General features: G+C 37.2%; 1 protein-coding gene across 1 annotated transcript in view; it reads left to right on the top strand.

Annotated features, from left to right (window-relative positions):
- The first annotated feature begins 3,059 nt into the window (after positions 1-3,059).
- The window catches only part of SEMA3E (semaphorin 3E), a 133,257-nt gene continuing 119,967 nt past the window's right edge, over positions 3,060-16,349 (top strand). The window contains exon 1 of the mRNA XM_027679478.1: positions 3,060-3,574. Within this exon, the coding sequence (XP_027535279.1) occupies positions 3,460-3,574 (115 nt within the window). The 5' untranslated portion in view covers positions 3,060-3,459. The remainder of the gene's footprint in view (positions 3,575-16,349) is intronic.

Genomic DNA, 16,349 nt, shown 5'->3' with positions numbered 1-16,349 from the left:
GAGAGATTGACTGCCTTGCCTGAGGCCATGCATTTCTCTTGAGTTGAAATTGTGTGTACCTTTCCACTACTTGTTTTGCTACAAAACTTGTTGTGTAAGGGTGTAAGACTTGCAACCCTTACACAGCAATTTGAGGACTGTAATGAGAAGATTCACCCTGTGAGAACATTAACCTAGGGAAAAAAATCAAACTCCTGCATATACTGATATGTGAACTTTCCCTTTCTCCTCTATTCTGTTAGGTTTCTTTCCAGTGCAGACATCTTTCACCATGCCCAGCAACCATTCCCATCTTTCCCATGCCAGCACCTCTTGCTGACAGCCAAAGCCAGAATATCAAGCAGCAGCTCCAGCTTCTGCTTCTGTGCCTTTGCCCCAGCCCTTCCCTCGGCAGGCAGGGAAGGAGCCTGAGGCACCCGCACAGCCCACCCTGCTTGAGAATCAGGTTTCAGACAAAAAAGCTTTGTCCTTCGGCACAGATATGAAAATCAGCTTGTTTGGGTATTTCTGACTCTACTGGAGCTCCAGCCCTGGGTCATGTGTTTGTAGGGAGCCAAGGAGTTGTGTAATGGCTGGGATGTGTGGGGGTTTGAAATGCATGTGAGCGCATGTAAGCTCAGGTTGGTGGGGGAATTGCCCTTATTTGTATATATGCCTTGTTTGAATAGACCTGCTGTACCCTACATTTTATCTAAACACAAAATAAGGCCCAGAGTTCCAACCAGCTCCCTTGTGCCTTCCCTCCTCCAGTTCTCTTTAACCAGCCAGAAAATGAAAGCAGAACTTTAAAATTGGGAAATTGTTTTGAACTTGTCACAGTAACTTTTTGATACCACCTCAGGATACCCAAAGTACCCGTATTCAATCTGTTGAGCACCTAAGATCCCAGCTGAAGCCTGGGAAAATTAATAAATAACACCCTACAACAGCTTGAAGGGGAGTTTTAGAGAGAGATGAGATTTGAGAGTTTGCACTTATGTTTGCTTTACTCACTGAATATGATTTTAGCTTTCATAGTGTAAGCTCACATTTTGATTTTTGTGTCCTGTTTGAAAATGCATACCATAAATTAGAAGGAGTATTAAATTTTCCATAACAAGGTCCTTCAAAGAAAATATTCTATTTGGAGTATCTCAGAATCAGAAATGTTTACATTTTGTAGACTTTTGATGAGAGAGAATGAGTTTTTGAGAAATTTATTAATTGCATTTTTTTTTTTTAGGAAAAATGCAAGAATCACAGAATCACAACCAAAGGAGAATCTTCACTAACCTTAACAGGCACCAGATATGCCCCTTTACAGCAGATCTTAATGGTCAAATGCAGAACACTTGTATGCCTCAGTACTACAGAAAGGTGCCAATAATAACAATCCCACTGGGTAGATGATAAACTCATCCATGCTGGGGTCTGTGCTCGGAGGTAGAGCCTGCATTGCCTTCTCCACTGACAATATCTCAAATACTCATGCTGAGCTACTGCCAGACAGCTGGCACATCAGCATAAAATCCACTGCAACCTGCAGTTGTGTGCAAGAAATGGAGCAAATAGCTGTGTGATTTAGCTTGTGCTCCTGTGGTTTAACTGCTGCTGGCACAGTTTCCAGCTGATTCAAAGCAAGCCCAGGTATGTGAACATGACCTGCTCTTGGAGAACTAACAGGTAGACATGACCTCCTCCCCGCTCCTGATTATGCATCAGCCTCCAGGAGTCCTTGGGCACTCTGATGATTTACTTCTGCCCTTTCACTGAAGCTGTTATTTTTTCTCTGTCCTAGTAGTTCATATATTTTATTCTTGAACAGATATGTCTGCTCCCATCCATGTATCTTACTATTACATTTAATACCATTTCATTGTAGTATTGTTCTGGGTTCTTTTCAGTTTGCTGGCACATAGTAATTTCTTATTAAGTTTTTCTCTCCAAATATCATATGTTTGCTTGACTACCAAATTTGTTTGAGTGCATTATTGTCAATGCATATATTAGTTTTCATTTTTCTTTCTTTGTGATTCTTTTCCTGTATAAAACAATGTAAAGTATAAAGACTTAACATGGATTTAATGCTCCATCCCATTAAAAAAAGTGCAATTGTTAGTGTTTAAAATACACCTTGCATAATCCTAAATGATTATATGAATGAGATCTTAATTACAGAGAACTTTATTCTTTAATTAATGTATTCTGGACATCTGTAGTTTTCATTATAAAAATCTAGTTCTTGCCATGGGTATATTTTTAAGTGACACATGATGCAAAAAAGAGATGAAGTTTTCTGGTATTTTTTAGTTGCAAATACCAAGGTGGCTGTTTGGCACTTGTAAATCTGATGCTGTTTATCATCACAACACTTTGATCAGGCTTTTTTTTTTTTTTTTTAATACTGACCAATCCTACAGGTATCTAGTCAGATAAGTAATTTTACTGACATATATAGATGATTTAAGGTTCGAGATTTACAGATATTTGAGATGTAAAGGGGAGAAGCTACTGTCCAAAAGCACATTTTGGGGGGGGGGGCAGAAATAAGATTTAAAAGCAGAACCTTTTTCCTTAAAGTAGGAAAAGATATGCAACTGGAATCTTTTATTCTGATCCACTTAGTAGCATGCTGTTTAATGACTCTAAGTGATAATGTACTTAAATGGTTAATGCAAGGGTTGATCCTCCTCTAAAACTGAGCTGGAAACAAAAGCTGAAATGACTTTTCGAAAGGGAGGGACGGGAGGAATTCTGACCCTTCTCCCGACGCTTTACAACGTGAAACCACAAAGCAATTGAGGAATCAAGGCACGGCATGTGGATTAAAACGCTTCCTAGAAGCAGCTAGTACTGTACATTGCCTCAACCCTCCCTGAACTTTCTCAGTGAATACAGCAGCCTGACAGCCTGGCTTCCCGCTGGGTGGATCCTGCAACTCCAGGAGGGAATGGCACTTCTTGTTTTTAATTAGCAAAGGTGAAAGGTGAATTAAAACTAGCTGTTTGGCAAGTCAGAGCAAGGGGCTGAGTTCTGAAGAGCACCAAGGAGGAGGGTGCTTTCTCCTTTTTTCCTTTTTTTTTTTTTCCCTCCCTCCTTCTCTGAATGAATTGCCTTGCAGGAGGGACTGAAAATACAGCTTCTTCCTGAATCCAGTGGCAGAGTTACTAGAGACAGCTCAAGACACAACACTGCAGAGTAACGCCTTGGAATGTCCTCGCACTTTATAAACAATTGTCCTAGGGGGGGAATATTTTTACATGACATTTGCACAGCTTGACAAATGGCTAGCTGAGGCTGTGTGCTGCTCTGATGAACGTTGAATATCATACAGAGATACCCCACAAACTGACCAAAGAGAGCGATCTAACTGCACTGGGAAAGTAGAAGTGGAAGTTGGAGCCTTAAAAACACCCCACCAAAACAACTAGCAAACAGCAGCATTTAAGTGAAGAGAGCAAGAAATTTATCTTGGGCAGGATGGCATCTGCCCAGGACCTTTTAATCCTGGCACTATATGGCTTGTTACTAGAGTTACCGGCTGGATGTCACGCAGCGGATACGAGGCAGCCAAGGTTACGTCTGTCACATAAAGGTAGGTCAGTGTGTCAGGTTTTTAAAGATTTTATGCTAATGCAGGTTCATTGACTTCACCGAATGTACTGCATAGGGGTTAAATTATGGTCCTCTGACAGAGTAAAATATTCCTGTTAAGAAATCTTGTGAATTGTTTCCTTGTACTAAACTGCATCCTTGAGCAAGTTTACTGAATTCTGGAAGACTTAAGATACTTATGGTGATGATTTTATCCTACTGAAATACTCTACCTAAAAGTGTGTTAGATTTGCATGTCATTCTCACTTATTCTCCATGCTGTAAGGAGGCTGCCAGGTCTCTTAATAAGAGGGAAAGAAATGGAGAAGATAACCTGAAATTATTGCTGAATAAATGCACTCTTGTGCATCATGTAACCCTTAAACAATTAAATGTCTGTTTCACTTTTAGAATTCTATCTGTCTACAAATATAGCTAAGGCAAAAAGACTGAATTCCTGTGAACCATATGATTCATTTTCTAAACTAGCAAGTGTCATCACACTATAATTAAAATTACTAACTGCCAATGTAAGTCTGTTTGCAGTTTAACTGAGTTACCCAAAGAAAAAAGTGTTATTTTTTCTGACATATGTATGTAGAATACTTACAACTTGTTTGTTTGTTTGTTTTAAATTATTTAAGTTTCAGTTACCTGAAGCCTGAACCATTCTTCCTTAGCCCATTCAGAGTGTCCTTATTCAGTTCTGGATTGCATGTGATTTAAACTATTCACTGTGGTTTGGGTTTAATCCTGTATATATATATAAATACCCGTGCACTACCATGGTATTTTGGTTCTCTGCAGCAGTACATACATTTGTAGATTATACATTTAGATACGTATGGCAGATAACTATTGCAGTAGGAGCAAAAAATGTGTGTACAAAAGAAACTGATGATTGGCCAATTAATAATGTTTTGATATTACCTCTTATGCACAGATGAAAAGAAAATGCCTTTTTGCTGACATTGTTGGGAATGAGCAAATTCAAATTTACTCAAGAACATTTCGGTGGTTATGCAATTGATAACTAAGCTGCATCAGTGTGAAGTACATTAGAACACCTATTTTAAGTATGGATAAAATTTAAGAATTAATATCAGCCAGAGCTCCATGTGTTGACAGGTTTACTCTAAACAAGGTTTAATTGTGTTTTATATAGCAAGCTAAATTACCAATTATAAGGAAGGGAGAAGCTGAATAGGATAATTGGTCTGAATGTCTTGCTAGGAAGCTGTAAGAAATGGGGTTTGCTTTTATAGGGCAGTGAAACACATTTTAAAAGAATAAATATTTGTCATGAAAAGCTTTCTTGTAAGTAAACAATTAACTGCTCTAAATGAAATAAATAATATGACCTCTCAGTATATAAACCACTCATGTTTTAATCTATGGTTTCAGAGTACAGTAGGAATGCTGATTATATAATCCTTTCACATCTTTTGCTGTTGAAAATGTGCATTTGAACACTGATTTATTTCTAGATGTAATTACAAGGGCTATAATTATTATTGATATTTGTTTGCTTGTCATGGGGAAGAGAGATGGGAAAAGCACACTAGATGAGACAAATAGACCTAGTGTTATGTTGGTTCAGGACTTTGGCTTAACTGCCAGTTTTGGCAAGCTCCCCACTATGGTGCTGCAATGATTAACTGCTTCTCTGCTCACTTGTAGTACTGATTGCTTTTCTGATGGTTGGAGTCAATGTACACACTACATACTACTTCTCTTTTCAGCAGCGAGCCAGTAATTTGGCCATAACACATCATAACTCTGACATCATAACTCTGATATTTTCAAAGTGATCTTAAAACATCCATTTCTCGCAGAGGGCCAAATGAGGGCCCTGCCTGATGGCAGTTCACTCAGATCCAATGATACAGGAAGATTTGTCCTCGTAAATTCCCTCCCATGAAAACACACATTTCACCTTGTACAATACCCCATCTCATTTTTCACACTTATGAAATGTGACTGATTTTATGAGCTGTGTTGCAGTCAGTGAGTGCCTGACCACCTATCCCCAGCCAAAAGCTGGAAATGGCATACCTGCCTGCCACCCTGGGAACAGCTCCTGCAATCCTCCCAGCCAAAAGAATGTAGCAACCAAGCATGAAGACAATGAGCAAATGTCGCTGCTGTATTCACTAATCAAAGAGGAACAGCAGGAGGGTCCCTCATCTTAATTGCTTTTACTCCATCAAAAGGCTGCTGTGGGTACCAGTGAGGTGCAGGGTAGTTACAAAGAGGTGGTCATGCAACCTCTGTGCACAAAATTGTTTCAGCCTGTCCCGTGAGTTGCTGTTGTGGTACCGAGGATGAAGCCTGCTTGCGTAAATTTTCAATAGCTGTAAACTCAGTTAAAAATTTCACTGCAAAGACCCTGAAACATGAAAGTGAGCAGGTCTGTTCACTGCCTCCCCTTGGAACTGCAGGTGCTGGTGGCTAATTGGGATTCAGGCCATTGCAAGATCTGCTAGTGCTGACTGGAAAGTTAAAGGCTTCTGTGATGAGTATGACATATGGACATGAGATTTTTTTGTTATGAAAGAGTATTTAACTAGTCTATTTTAAAGTCTTGTGACTTTAAAGAGCCAGAATAAGGCTTCTGCAAATTAGAGATTCATTTGATTTTTATAAATTCACAAATTCTCTCTTTTTTTTTCTTTAAAAGTGATGCTCAGTGAAAGTGAAGTAGTGATCTGACAGTGAATGAGAACCTTTTGCTCTCACTGCGAACCAGAACTTCACCTGCAGCGCACACGTCTCCAAACCCACAGCAACAAGATCAGGTCCTAACCCTGGTGCAGAGGGGTCACCTGATGGATAGGAATACCACAATCCCCCTGACAATTATTGTGCAACCCCTGTTTGACTCTGGCCATTTACTCTGCTTCAGTGGGAGTTAATGAAAGTCCTGCATTCTTCAACTACTGTTAAACCTGTCAAGTCAATGCAAAATGGTAATGGTGATTTTAGATAAGGTAGAAGATGGTCTTTATTCACAGTAAACTCAAATATGTGGATTTTGCCATTCCTTTATATGAGATTAGAACTTAATCCTATAACCACCTTGCAGTCATTTTATGGTTCTAACTTCATTTTTAGTAAGTTGAACTATGTTTATATCCAGGACTTGAAGATGTTTTCCTCAAACCATCAGCTTGTGTCTATTAGAAATTTTACACTGCAATTAGTAGCACTTGGGGTATTTGTGGTATTATTGCAGTAACGGTCAGCGTTTGATGATGACCAACTAAGATCTATGTGCTCCACTAGCTTCATGTTGATTTGTAGAGATAAAAATATTACAGAGAAATAGATTTCTACGTTATTAAGTTATAGATTGACAACTACATTTAAAAATCATTAGCTCATTTTACATACAGTACAGACCCTGGCTAATTAGGTGTTAATGGAAGCCAAGCTTCAGCCCCTATTCTTTATAGGCTGCTGGTTAAATTCTTTCCCAGTATCCCACAGTTTGAGTTCTCGCAATGGGAAATATACAATTAAGGTGAAATCAGCACACACTGCGTGTTAAAAAGAAACTATTTAGATTACAGATTGAAATGGATTGGGTTTCCAGAGGACAGGAGGGATATATTTATATAAGCCTCATAGAGCTGCACTGGAAGCATGAGGACCTAAAAGGCTCATGAAAGATGTAATTGTATAATTCAAGCATTATGCATGGTGTGCTATGTATTTCTAACTGGTTTTGGATTATTTTTTTTCTCTAGTTCATGAGTATGGTAAGGAACAAAGGTACTATAGTATGAAAATGAGATGAGTGGTCTGTACAATTTTGTTGCCGCAATGGGATCTGGTGCAGTCAGTTACATGCAGCGATTTGCAGATCTTGAGGGATATGTTTTCTGTTTTACCCAGTACGTTGCTCTTGAGTGACTTGACAAATTTTGGAATTACCTGACTTCAGGTTGCTTAGCTATGCACTGGACACTGCTCTTGGCTGGAAAAGGTATGATTAAGGAGCAGCTGTGCCTGTCTTACCCATCCAAATATCTCTCTTTTACTTCCTTGCAACTTTCTACAGTAGAGTCAAGCTGCAGCAGGTAGAAGCAGAAGACTGAACTTAAAAGGAATTCATCTGGGTTAAAAAATTTATTTTCCAAGCATAAATACTTCAAACAAAAGCAGCAGATAGCTAAGGAAGGGAGAGCTGAAATTTTGCAGACAAAAAGTGATACTTCCCATGTATTCAGATTTTGGTACGTAAAATGTATAATATAAAATATTTAATGTAGAAGAATTTAGGTTTGTTAGGGTTGAGTAATAATCTTTGAGGACTGCTGAGATCTGTTACACCAGAAAAAATGTTTAATTGCCATTTGCAGGGACCAGAGTTTCAGCACATCTTGATATTTGTAATTTAGATTTTATTTTAACTAACACTAAGAGTTTCACCATGCTTATCCATGGTATCTTACTCTCTCTGTTCTTTAGCTAGGTGGCAGTAAAATTTACTCAGAGGCTAACAACTAAATTGAGTAACAAAAATATAGGGATTTTTTAGACAGGCATTTCTGAATTCTGAAGTAGAAAACATATATAATACAAGTATAATGTTTTCAATTAGTAATCAACTGGCCACATAAGTCATGGCTAATTAATGACTACTCACATAACCTATAACTGAATCATGACTGATTCAATTTCATGCATGAAAATCTTTTCTATTTTTAACAACTTTCCCTCCAATAGAATTTTGGTTTTGAATGACTCAGAAAGATTAGTTTTCCTACCAAAGCAAATTCAAGTTCAAGAAAGTTGTTAATTCATGCTAGATGTAAATCACTTTGAATTTGTACCAGGATTTGACTTGTGGTCTTTGTTTTCATATAGTTCAGAGAAGTCTTAAATCTAAAAAAGATATAAGATATTGTGTATGTATCTTTAAAACATGTGTGCGTATATATATAGCAGATTGAAGTTTTTATATTTCTTACAGTGAATTAAAGAGCAGTATAATTCCAAGGGTGTAAGAAGTAAAGACCTGTATTATGGCTCAACATCTACATGTGTCTGGCTATAAGGGCTGATAACCAGAATTATGAGTGTTTGGAAAACCCAAATGACAAGTAATGTCTTTTTACCCAAATGCTTGAGGCCACATAGAACTCAATCACAGTTTAGAAATGTCCTAAAGAAATATGCACTCTAGGCCACTTCTGGGGCAGAGAGGAGAGCTTTTACATCCCATCTCCCACCTGACAGGCAACTGATTGTTCACCAACACTTAGGACAAGATTTAGGTTTATTATTCATCCATATCACAAGAGGTGACTGCTAGCAAGTTCAGGAGTGCTTACAAGTAATCCTGGAGTGACTTGCTCACTGAGACAGGAATATTTTTGGCAGAGAATCCATGTTAGTTCCTTTCATAACTGCATTTTGTTGACAAAGGCTTCTGTAAGTATTGCTGCAGCAGAACTCTGAAGCGATAAGCACCGCCGCCGGGGATGCAAGAAGCAGACGGTTTGCTGCCTAACATCAATCACTTGCCTGTTTTTGCTTTAAAGAACTAAGTACCATCTGAAGGTGCAAGACCAGAATATCCTGCATGCTGCTGCTTCTCTGCAGCTAACTCCGTGCTTTCAAAGTGGTAACACCATCTGCTATTTTAAACTCTTCATCAGATATCGTACTCATCATTATTTCACTGAAAGCAAGTGTTATATTTCACTGAAATGAAAACAAGATTAATGCTGTTTACACGATTTACCGGATGATGTGCAAGGGTGAGCATCTGTGTCAGGCCTTTTGAGAAACTTTTGGTCAATAAATATTCTAAAAGTGTGCAATGGAAATTTTACATATTATTAAAACTGCTGTCTTGGTTTTCTTCGTGTAGCCAGGCAAATATGATGCAGTTATAGCATGCAGACAGCATTAATTAGAAAAATGATAATTTCTTAAAAAAATTCATAGCTGGAAGGGATAAAGATGATAATCTTCATTTTACAGGGAAAAAAAAAAGCCCTCTTGAGTATACTATTTAAAATGTTTTGTATCGGTTAGTTAATGTTTGGCATTTGTTTAAATCAGTTAAGGATTCAGGATTAAACATGAAAGAACATGTTAAAAGAGAAAAAAGAATGAAAATGTTGCATTATAAAAAAATCTGTAGTGCACTTCAGCTGTAATTTCAAACTCTGTAAAGAAAGGACATAATTAACTTTGAAGAAACAATATTTGAGAAGTTTTAAAAATAAACTCCATCTTTAAATTGGTGAAAAATTTAAATTGCCATCACCAAGACTCATTTTGAGGAACTGAATCTACTTAGGTTGCTGCATACATTAAAATAAATGAAACAATCAGGATTCTCTCAGAGCACAGCTTCAAAAACAAATATTACCAACTTATTGTTTCCCTACTTTTATCATCTCACATTGACAAATTCCTATTTCCCTTGATCTCAATTCTTCTGATCATCCTCAAGGCTACAAATTCTTATTTTGGAAGAGAGATTTCTCCTTGTTAAAGAATTCAGTTGAAGGCTGACTTCAATGTGCTTCTCCTCTAAGTATCTTCTGTTAGTTTCAGCTATAAATTGATATGCTTTCCCTCATGCTGCATCCTTTTGGCAAACTGTTTTATAGCACTCGAAAGACTATTTTTTTTCCCTTTCGAAACAATGTAAAGCAGGAATGTATCATTATGTATTCAGGGTTTTTTCTTACTCTGTGATGATTTTCATGCCTATAAAAATCACCCAAGCAAAAGTATTTTGAGATAGATTTTTGGGTTTTTCTTTTGAAGAAACAACATTGCAAGCACAGGGAATGGTTTCTCTGTTTTTTTCTCAGGGTTTCTTGGTGACATTTTGATGTCCTTTTCAAAGAATTTGTAAATTGCAGCACATAACAATTGAGCATCCAAATACACTGTTTAGCTGCTCTGCTCTTGGTGAATATATAATCTTAGTGACAAACCTTTGTTCCTCTTCTGGTCTATTCATTCTTATTTCACCTGCAAATTATAGGACCTCCAGAGTGCAATGGCATGTCAAAGGTTTCTTTTACAATTTCTGTGCAAGTATGTACAGGAGGTCGGCAACCACAAAGTTGTCAACGAAGGGATGCCTGCCAAACATCTTGGCCCTGGCATGACACCCAGTCTCTGTGTGTAGCCAATAGCTGCAAAACTTGGATCGCTCGTGTAGCTGAAAAATAATTTCTGGTGGAATAAAAGTTGCATCTCATCTTTAAATTACTTTTTACTAGTCTCAGGTGAAAGTACATAATTGGCTGTTGTTTCTGTCATCTCTTGCTACCTTGTCTCAGTAGAGTACTTGGCATGCTTTATTACCTCTTCTGTCAATCAGAATCTGCTCAGCTCTTATTAAAAGTCAACAAGAGTCATCCAGTTACATGTAGTGATCTAAGATTTGTTCCTGAATGCAGTGCTGTGTTTCAGACCAAAACTTTATTTGCCCCATGGAAGTACCACCCTTTTACCTTGTAAACTCCACAATCCAAAATGAATTATGTTTACCAGGAAGCAGAAATAGTCTGTCATGTTGCCTCTTTGCCTTCCATAGAGAAACATGGTACGGTAGCACTTCCTGTAACTCATCTGCCTGTTACTGATTGACTCCTGGTACTTACATCTCCACTATCAAGGAATAGATGAAAAACTGAAGTTTTGAATGCTTCTGCAGGTTAGAAAGTCAACACCAAGGAAACCCTGTAATGGTCTAATGGCAAAGACTAGTTCGCCATAGACACGTAACATTCAAAAATTATGTAAACATTCTTAGTTGAATTTGCTTGACACAAGTTTTTATATCAGAAACCTAGTTGTGAAGGACACATTTCTAGTCAAGGAAGATTATATGACAAATATGAGACTTGTCTGCTTTGTGCAATCTATTACAGTATAGTTCAAATGATCCCTATGAATACCTAAGGTCAAAATACAGAAATAAATTAAAGACCAAAAGTTTCATTTATGAAAAATCAAAAAAAACCCCAAACTCAACCAAAGCAAGCCTGTTAGCCAAAACTGGGAGAAACTAAAAAATGTCACTGATGACTTCTTATATCTCTTTGGCCTGAGCAGAAGATGCTCATTATTTATAAGAACTTGATGACAAGCAATATATAGTACTCTTCATACTGTGATTTGGCAGGAACAGCTAAGAAAAAAAGTTGTTAATGATCCTTGTGAAATCATGTTGCTAACATTTTTACTTCAGCAGTAATGAAGAATTTCAGGTTTTGGGAAATTCACTTGTTCAGTTCAGCATTTGCAGTTTACCTTCTCTTTCTATTTTTTTCTAAATCCCCCAGACTATATTTACATACAAATATAAAAGGTTCTCAACCAGATCCTTCCAGCATGATGATGGTTTTGGGGATTTTTTTTTTCAAACTGTTTGCAAAGTAACTCTTTAAACCAAGGAACCAGTCTTTTGAAGATAGGCATTCAGTGAAAGATTTCACTCTTCTTAACGTCCTTAATGTATCTATTCTCTACTTCTTCTGTGTTTATTTTTATCTAAAGGATTCCTGACTTCATACTGTGAAGCAATTGAAGCTTCTGTGGGGAGTCAAACAATGGGCTTTTTACTGTTGCTAAGTTTGCTTTATAGGCTTTTTCTTACAACACATTTGTTTAATAGGCCTAGTAAAATGTTGAATGCAGCTGTAAATATATGTTTTATTTGTTGATGTGCAATAAACATCACAGGGATGTTGGCCTTTTCTTATTCTGATCTTTCTGACACTGTTGAAAGGAAATTGTACAAAATGAATGAAAAGCGCCTTAAACTGATTGCAGAAAACAGCAGTCCCCACATACCTAGGGGTTAGTACCTTGTTTCTCTTTTAACAGATGGTTTCTCCCAATAGTGTTACTAAAACTTAATAATAGTAAAATAATAGGTTGCTTGATGTGAGGGAATTATTCCAGATAGCACTATTCACTGGGGTCATCACTGAAGGTCATTTTTCATCCAGAAAGCTAAAGGTTAGCAAGTATTGCTCAATTCCATGAGCTCCTGCAACTCTTTAGTCATGATTAAGCCAAGTGCTTTCCTGTGGATAAATGGTAAAAGCCAAGAGTAAAGGAAAATAAACCCATTCCTTTATATATTAAATATGTCATCTCAGTTGATTGAGAATAGTATGGTGCAAAGCTTGAAAATATGTGTTGTCTGGGAGCCCAGAAAGACGTAAGCTGTCTAAGAGATCTTGCTCTTATTAATGTTGTTGCTGAAAAAAAGTCTTGTCTTTACATGCCTGTGTTTACATGCAGTAAGTCATTATTTTCTCTTCTCTGCTTATCTTAGGCATGGCCATGTCCTCCTGCATATTTTCAGATTACACAAGCATCTGGGATAATAGTAATTTCTAAACATACTATTGAGACGGTGTTAAAGTATTCAGCAGGTTGAGCATTTATTACAGCTCAGAACCAGCCTGTAAACAGTCCCAAGCTTTTTACTGATTCCATAGTACTCCTTGTTGAGTCACTGCAGCTTCTGTGGGTTAACACTCAAGCACTGCAATGGGTTATTTAATTTCTAAAATACTTGAATTTTTGTAAATAAACACTTCACATTTAGAAGACAAAGTTACAGTAAAGAGTGGTTCTCCAACTATATCTCTGAATGTAGCACACTGTCCTGAAAGTCTACTGCTAAATATATGAACCCTTTAATACAAAAATAGAAGAGAGGCCTGATTTCATTGTTACTAAGGACAATAGCAAACCTCCCACAAACTTTTGTGATGAAAAAGTTGACAAGATATTCCTTGTTCCTGACTTTACTTTCTGAAAGAGGTGATCCATTTGTTTGCTGCACTACATTTGAAAGAATGTTTCTGTCTCTCCCGAGTTTAGGAAGATAATGGTCAGCATAAAGCAGAGGCTTTGCTTACAGTCTGATTAAAGTAGGTAAGATGGATTTGAGATGAATGACTGATGATGTCTAGCAAGTTGCACATCCAAGGATAAAACCCTTTGGCTGGGAATGACTTACTGCAGAGTTTACTAGCAACAGCACTATTGCCCTGACAAAGTATAAGTGAAGATATTATTACTAAGTAGTATTTCTTTGATCTAATAATGGTCTGGAAGATGAGGATGGAGGTGTAGTCACTTTAGTGACCTGACCTGACCACGGCTGCTGGACACAGCTATCTCTAGACCACAGTAATGACTCTGATGTGCTCTGCATCTGCTTTTGTGCACAATATGCTGATTTAGATTAAGCTTGATATGCTTAGGTTAAGCAGCTTTAGTTTACACTAAATTGATGGCCTATCATGTTGAAATAGGTGAGCCGCTCACAGCTTCCTATCAGAGCTCAGCTACTCTTTGGCCAAGAAACAGTAAAAAAACAGGTTATATATAAGATGTTAAAGTTATTTCCACTGCACAAAAAGTGGCCTTATAGACTATATCCTAAAACTTTGATTCTATAAATATTTGGTCATGTGTGTCTACCTTTAATTAGACGAATTAGTCCATTGATTAAAAGTTGGGGTTTTTTGCAAGACCGAAGTCTAAGGCACAGATTCTTTGAGGCAATCCCTGTAGCATGATTGATTAAAGTTAATCATGAAAAAAAGTTGTTCTACTTTGCCCATATCCCAGGCATTACCAAGCAACATGAAACACTGACAATTTTGATTAATGTGTATAATTTTACTTTCCATTTTATTCTATGGTTAAATACTTATGAAAAACTTGATACAACTTATCATGGTCTTTTGTTATCAAGAAGGTGGTATTTTTAGAAGATGCTTCTTTGATGATTTTATAGAGACCGTAATATGTGTGGGTATATGTCATTTAGAATTGTGAAATAGATATTACAAGTGCTATATGTAGTCTCTGTAATTTTCTTGACATGGAACAACCCCTTACTTTCTTAGAAAATGTAACAAATTACTTCATAATATCAGGTTAATGGATTGGAATTTTTTTTGTGGTTTCACATTTACTGCTTTAATGTGTAATAGCACTAAAACCCTTGAGCTGTAAAATTAGATCTCTGGGCTGTTGAAAACTCCTTGTACTCTTAATTTAAAAGTAAAACAAAACAAAAAGCTTACAGAGTGGAGATTTGAAAATAATAGTAACTAATGTTTATAGATTCTTGTGAAACAGCTCCCGAATTGTGTTGTGAAGTTGATAGCAGCATAGAAATGCTCTACCTTGGGATTGTTGAAAGGTAACAGACATATTGACATGTACTGATATCTGATACTATTGCCAGGGAGTGTTGCAGGGACCCATGGGGAATATCTGAAAGTTAAACTTGTCATGTCTTAGCATGTTTTATATTTTAAATAGTGTAAACTATAAATTAACACAAAATGTATTTCTAGTCTATGATGAAAAGGTGCTTCAGAGCTTTTCTGAATTAGTCATACACTATGTAAGTGACTGCAGCCCTGCTTCGACATTGTTGCCTCTGTGTTTAACTGTTCACAACATGATGGTAAGTTTCTACAGATGTTGATTTCTGTGCAAATTTTGCTGCAGTGATTTTGCTTTATAAGTGTTTGGTCCTTCAGTCTGTAAGGTCTGCTCTTGCAGGCACTGTAATTTTGATGGCAGAGGTTAGGCATTACAGCATCCACCTGAGCCCCATAATTATGTTTGCAAGTGCATTACAGTAGCACAGGGTAATAATGTGTTTCTGTTGGCATCTTGGAGTTCTGCAGTTGCTTTTGCAGGGATTGTAATAATGCTGATACTATTTATTCACTACAGGATTGTTTACAGGCTTTTAAAAATGCATCTGAGAGCACTAAAGGGTGGAGGTATGCAACCAAGAGCAGGTTGCATAATTGGATTAGAAAGCCCTCAGGCTGACCTTAATTCTGTTGATTGGACAAGATCAACCAATCAGTTCCTAACCCTAAGCATTTACTGATTTTTAACCCTTATAAAGACCTCACAACTGCTGATAGCTAGCTTGGATGGTGAACTCCAAAGATCTGATATGATGTTTGTAGAAGTTATGGTACCCATTAAACCTGTCTTTAAACCAAATCCTTCTATAATTAATTATTTCTTTTGGGAAAGATGAAAACTTGTCTTTCATTGAGGATTTTTCTATTTCTATTTCTTAACTGGTGATTTTCATGAAACTTGGAAAAACCTAATGTTTTGAAGACTGACCTTACTCCTCAGCCTTTTCCCATAAAATTTGAAATTGGTCAGTGGAATCTCATGTGTCACAGGGAACACGGATTGTGTCACCGATTGGGAGAGTGTTCCAGAACACCTCATTTTCTTCGGAAATTAGACTTGTTTTCTTCACAAGAGAATCAAATAATCTTTACTATGATAGATCATTTATCTCCTTTGGTTATTCTAAACTGGTAATTCTGTAGCAAAGTCAGATAATTACTGTCATTTTAGTGATGGTGAAATTATCTTTTCCAATAGTTTCTATGGGAATTTCAGTCTCCTGTGTTGCAGGTAGCTGTTCCCAGGAAATCCAGATGATATCCAAACATGATTTAGACTGAAGGTATTTTCTTATTTCATAAGCTAAAGGCACCAAATCTGTGTTCGTAAGGGTTAAAAGAATTAAAATTAATAAAAACCTGTGGTTTGGTTCTGAAGTTTGTCCTTTAATGATTAATGGGAACAGTGCAATAAGTGAGTATTTGAAAGACATTTTCTGTGCTACTCCTCGCTTTCAGACAGGTTAGGATCATTGTCCTAGCCCTCCCCCACAGGATTTTGGCATGATCTTATTCCCAGGGAAGCCTTGGAGA

This window comes from Neopelma chrysocephalum, unplaced genomic scaffold (assembly GCF_003984885.1).
Source record: "Neopelma chrysocephalum unplaced genomic scaffold, ASM398488v2 Primary Assembly neopelma1_45, whole genome shotgun sequence".
In the NCBI taxonomy this organism is placed as follows: domain Eukaryota; kingdom Metazoa; phylum Chordata; class Aves; order Passeriformes; family Pipridae; genus Neopelma; species Neopelma chrysocephalum.
This window is presented reverse-complemented; position numbering and strand designations above follow the sequence as displayed.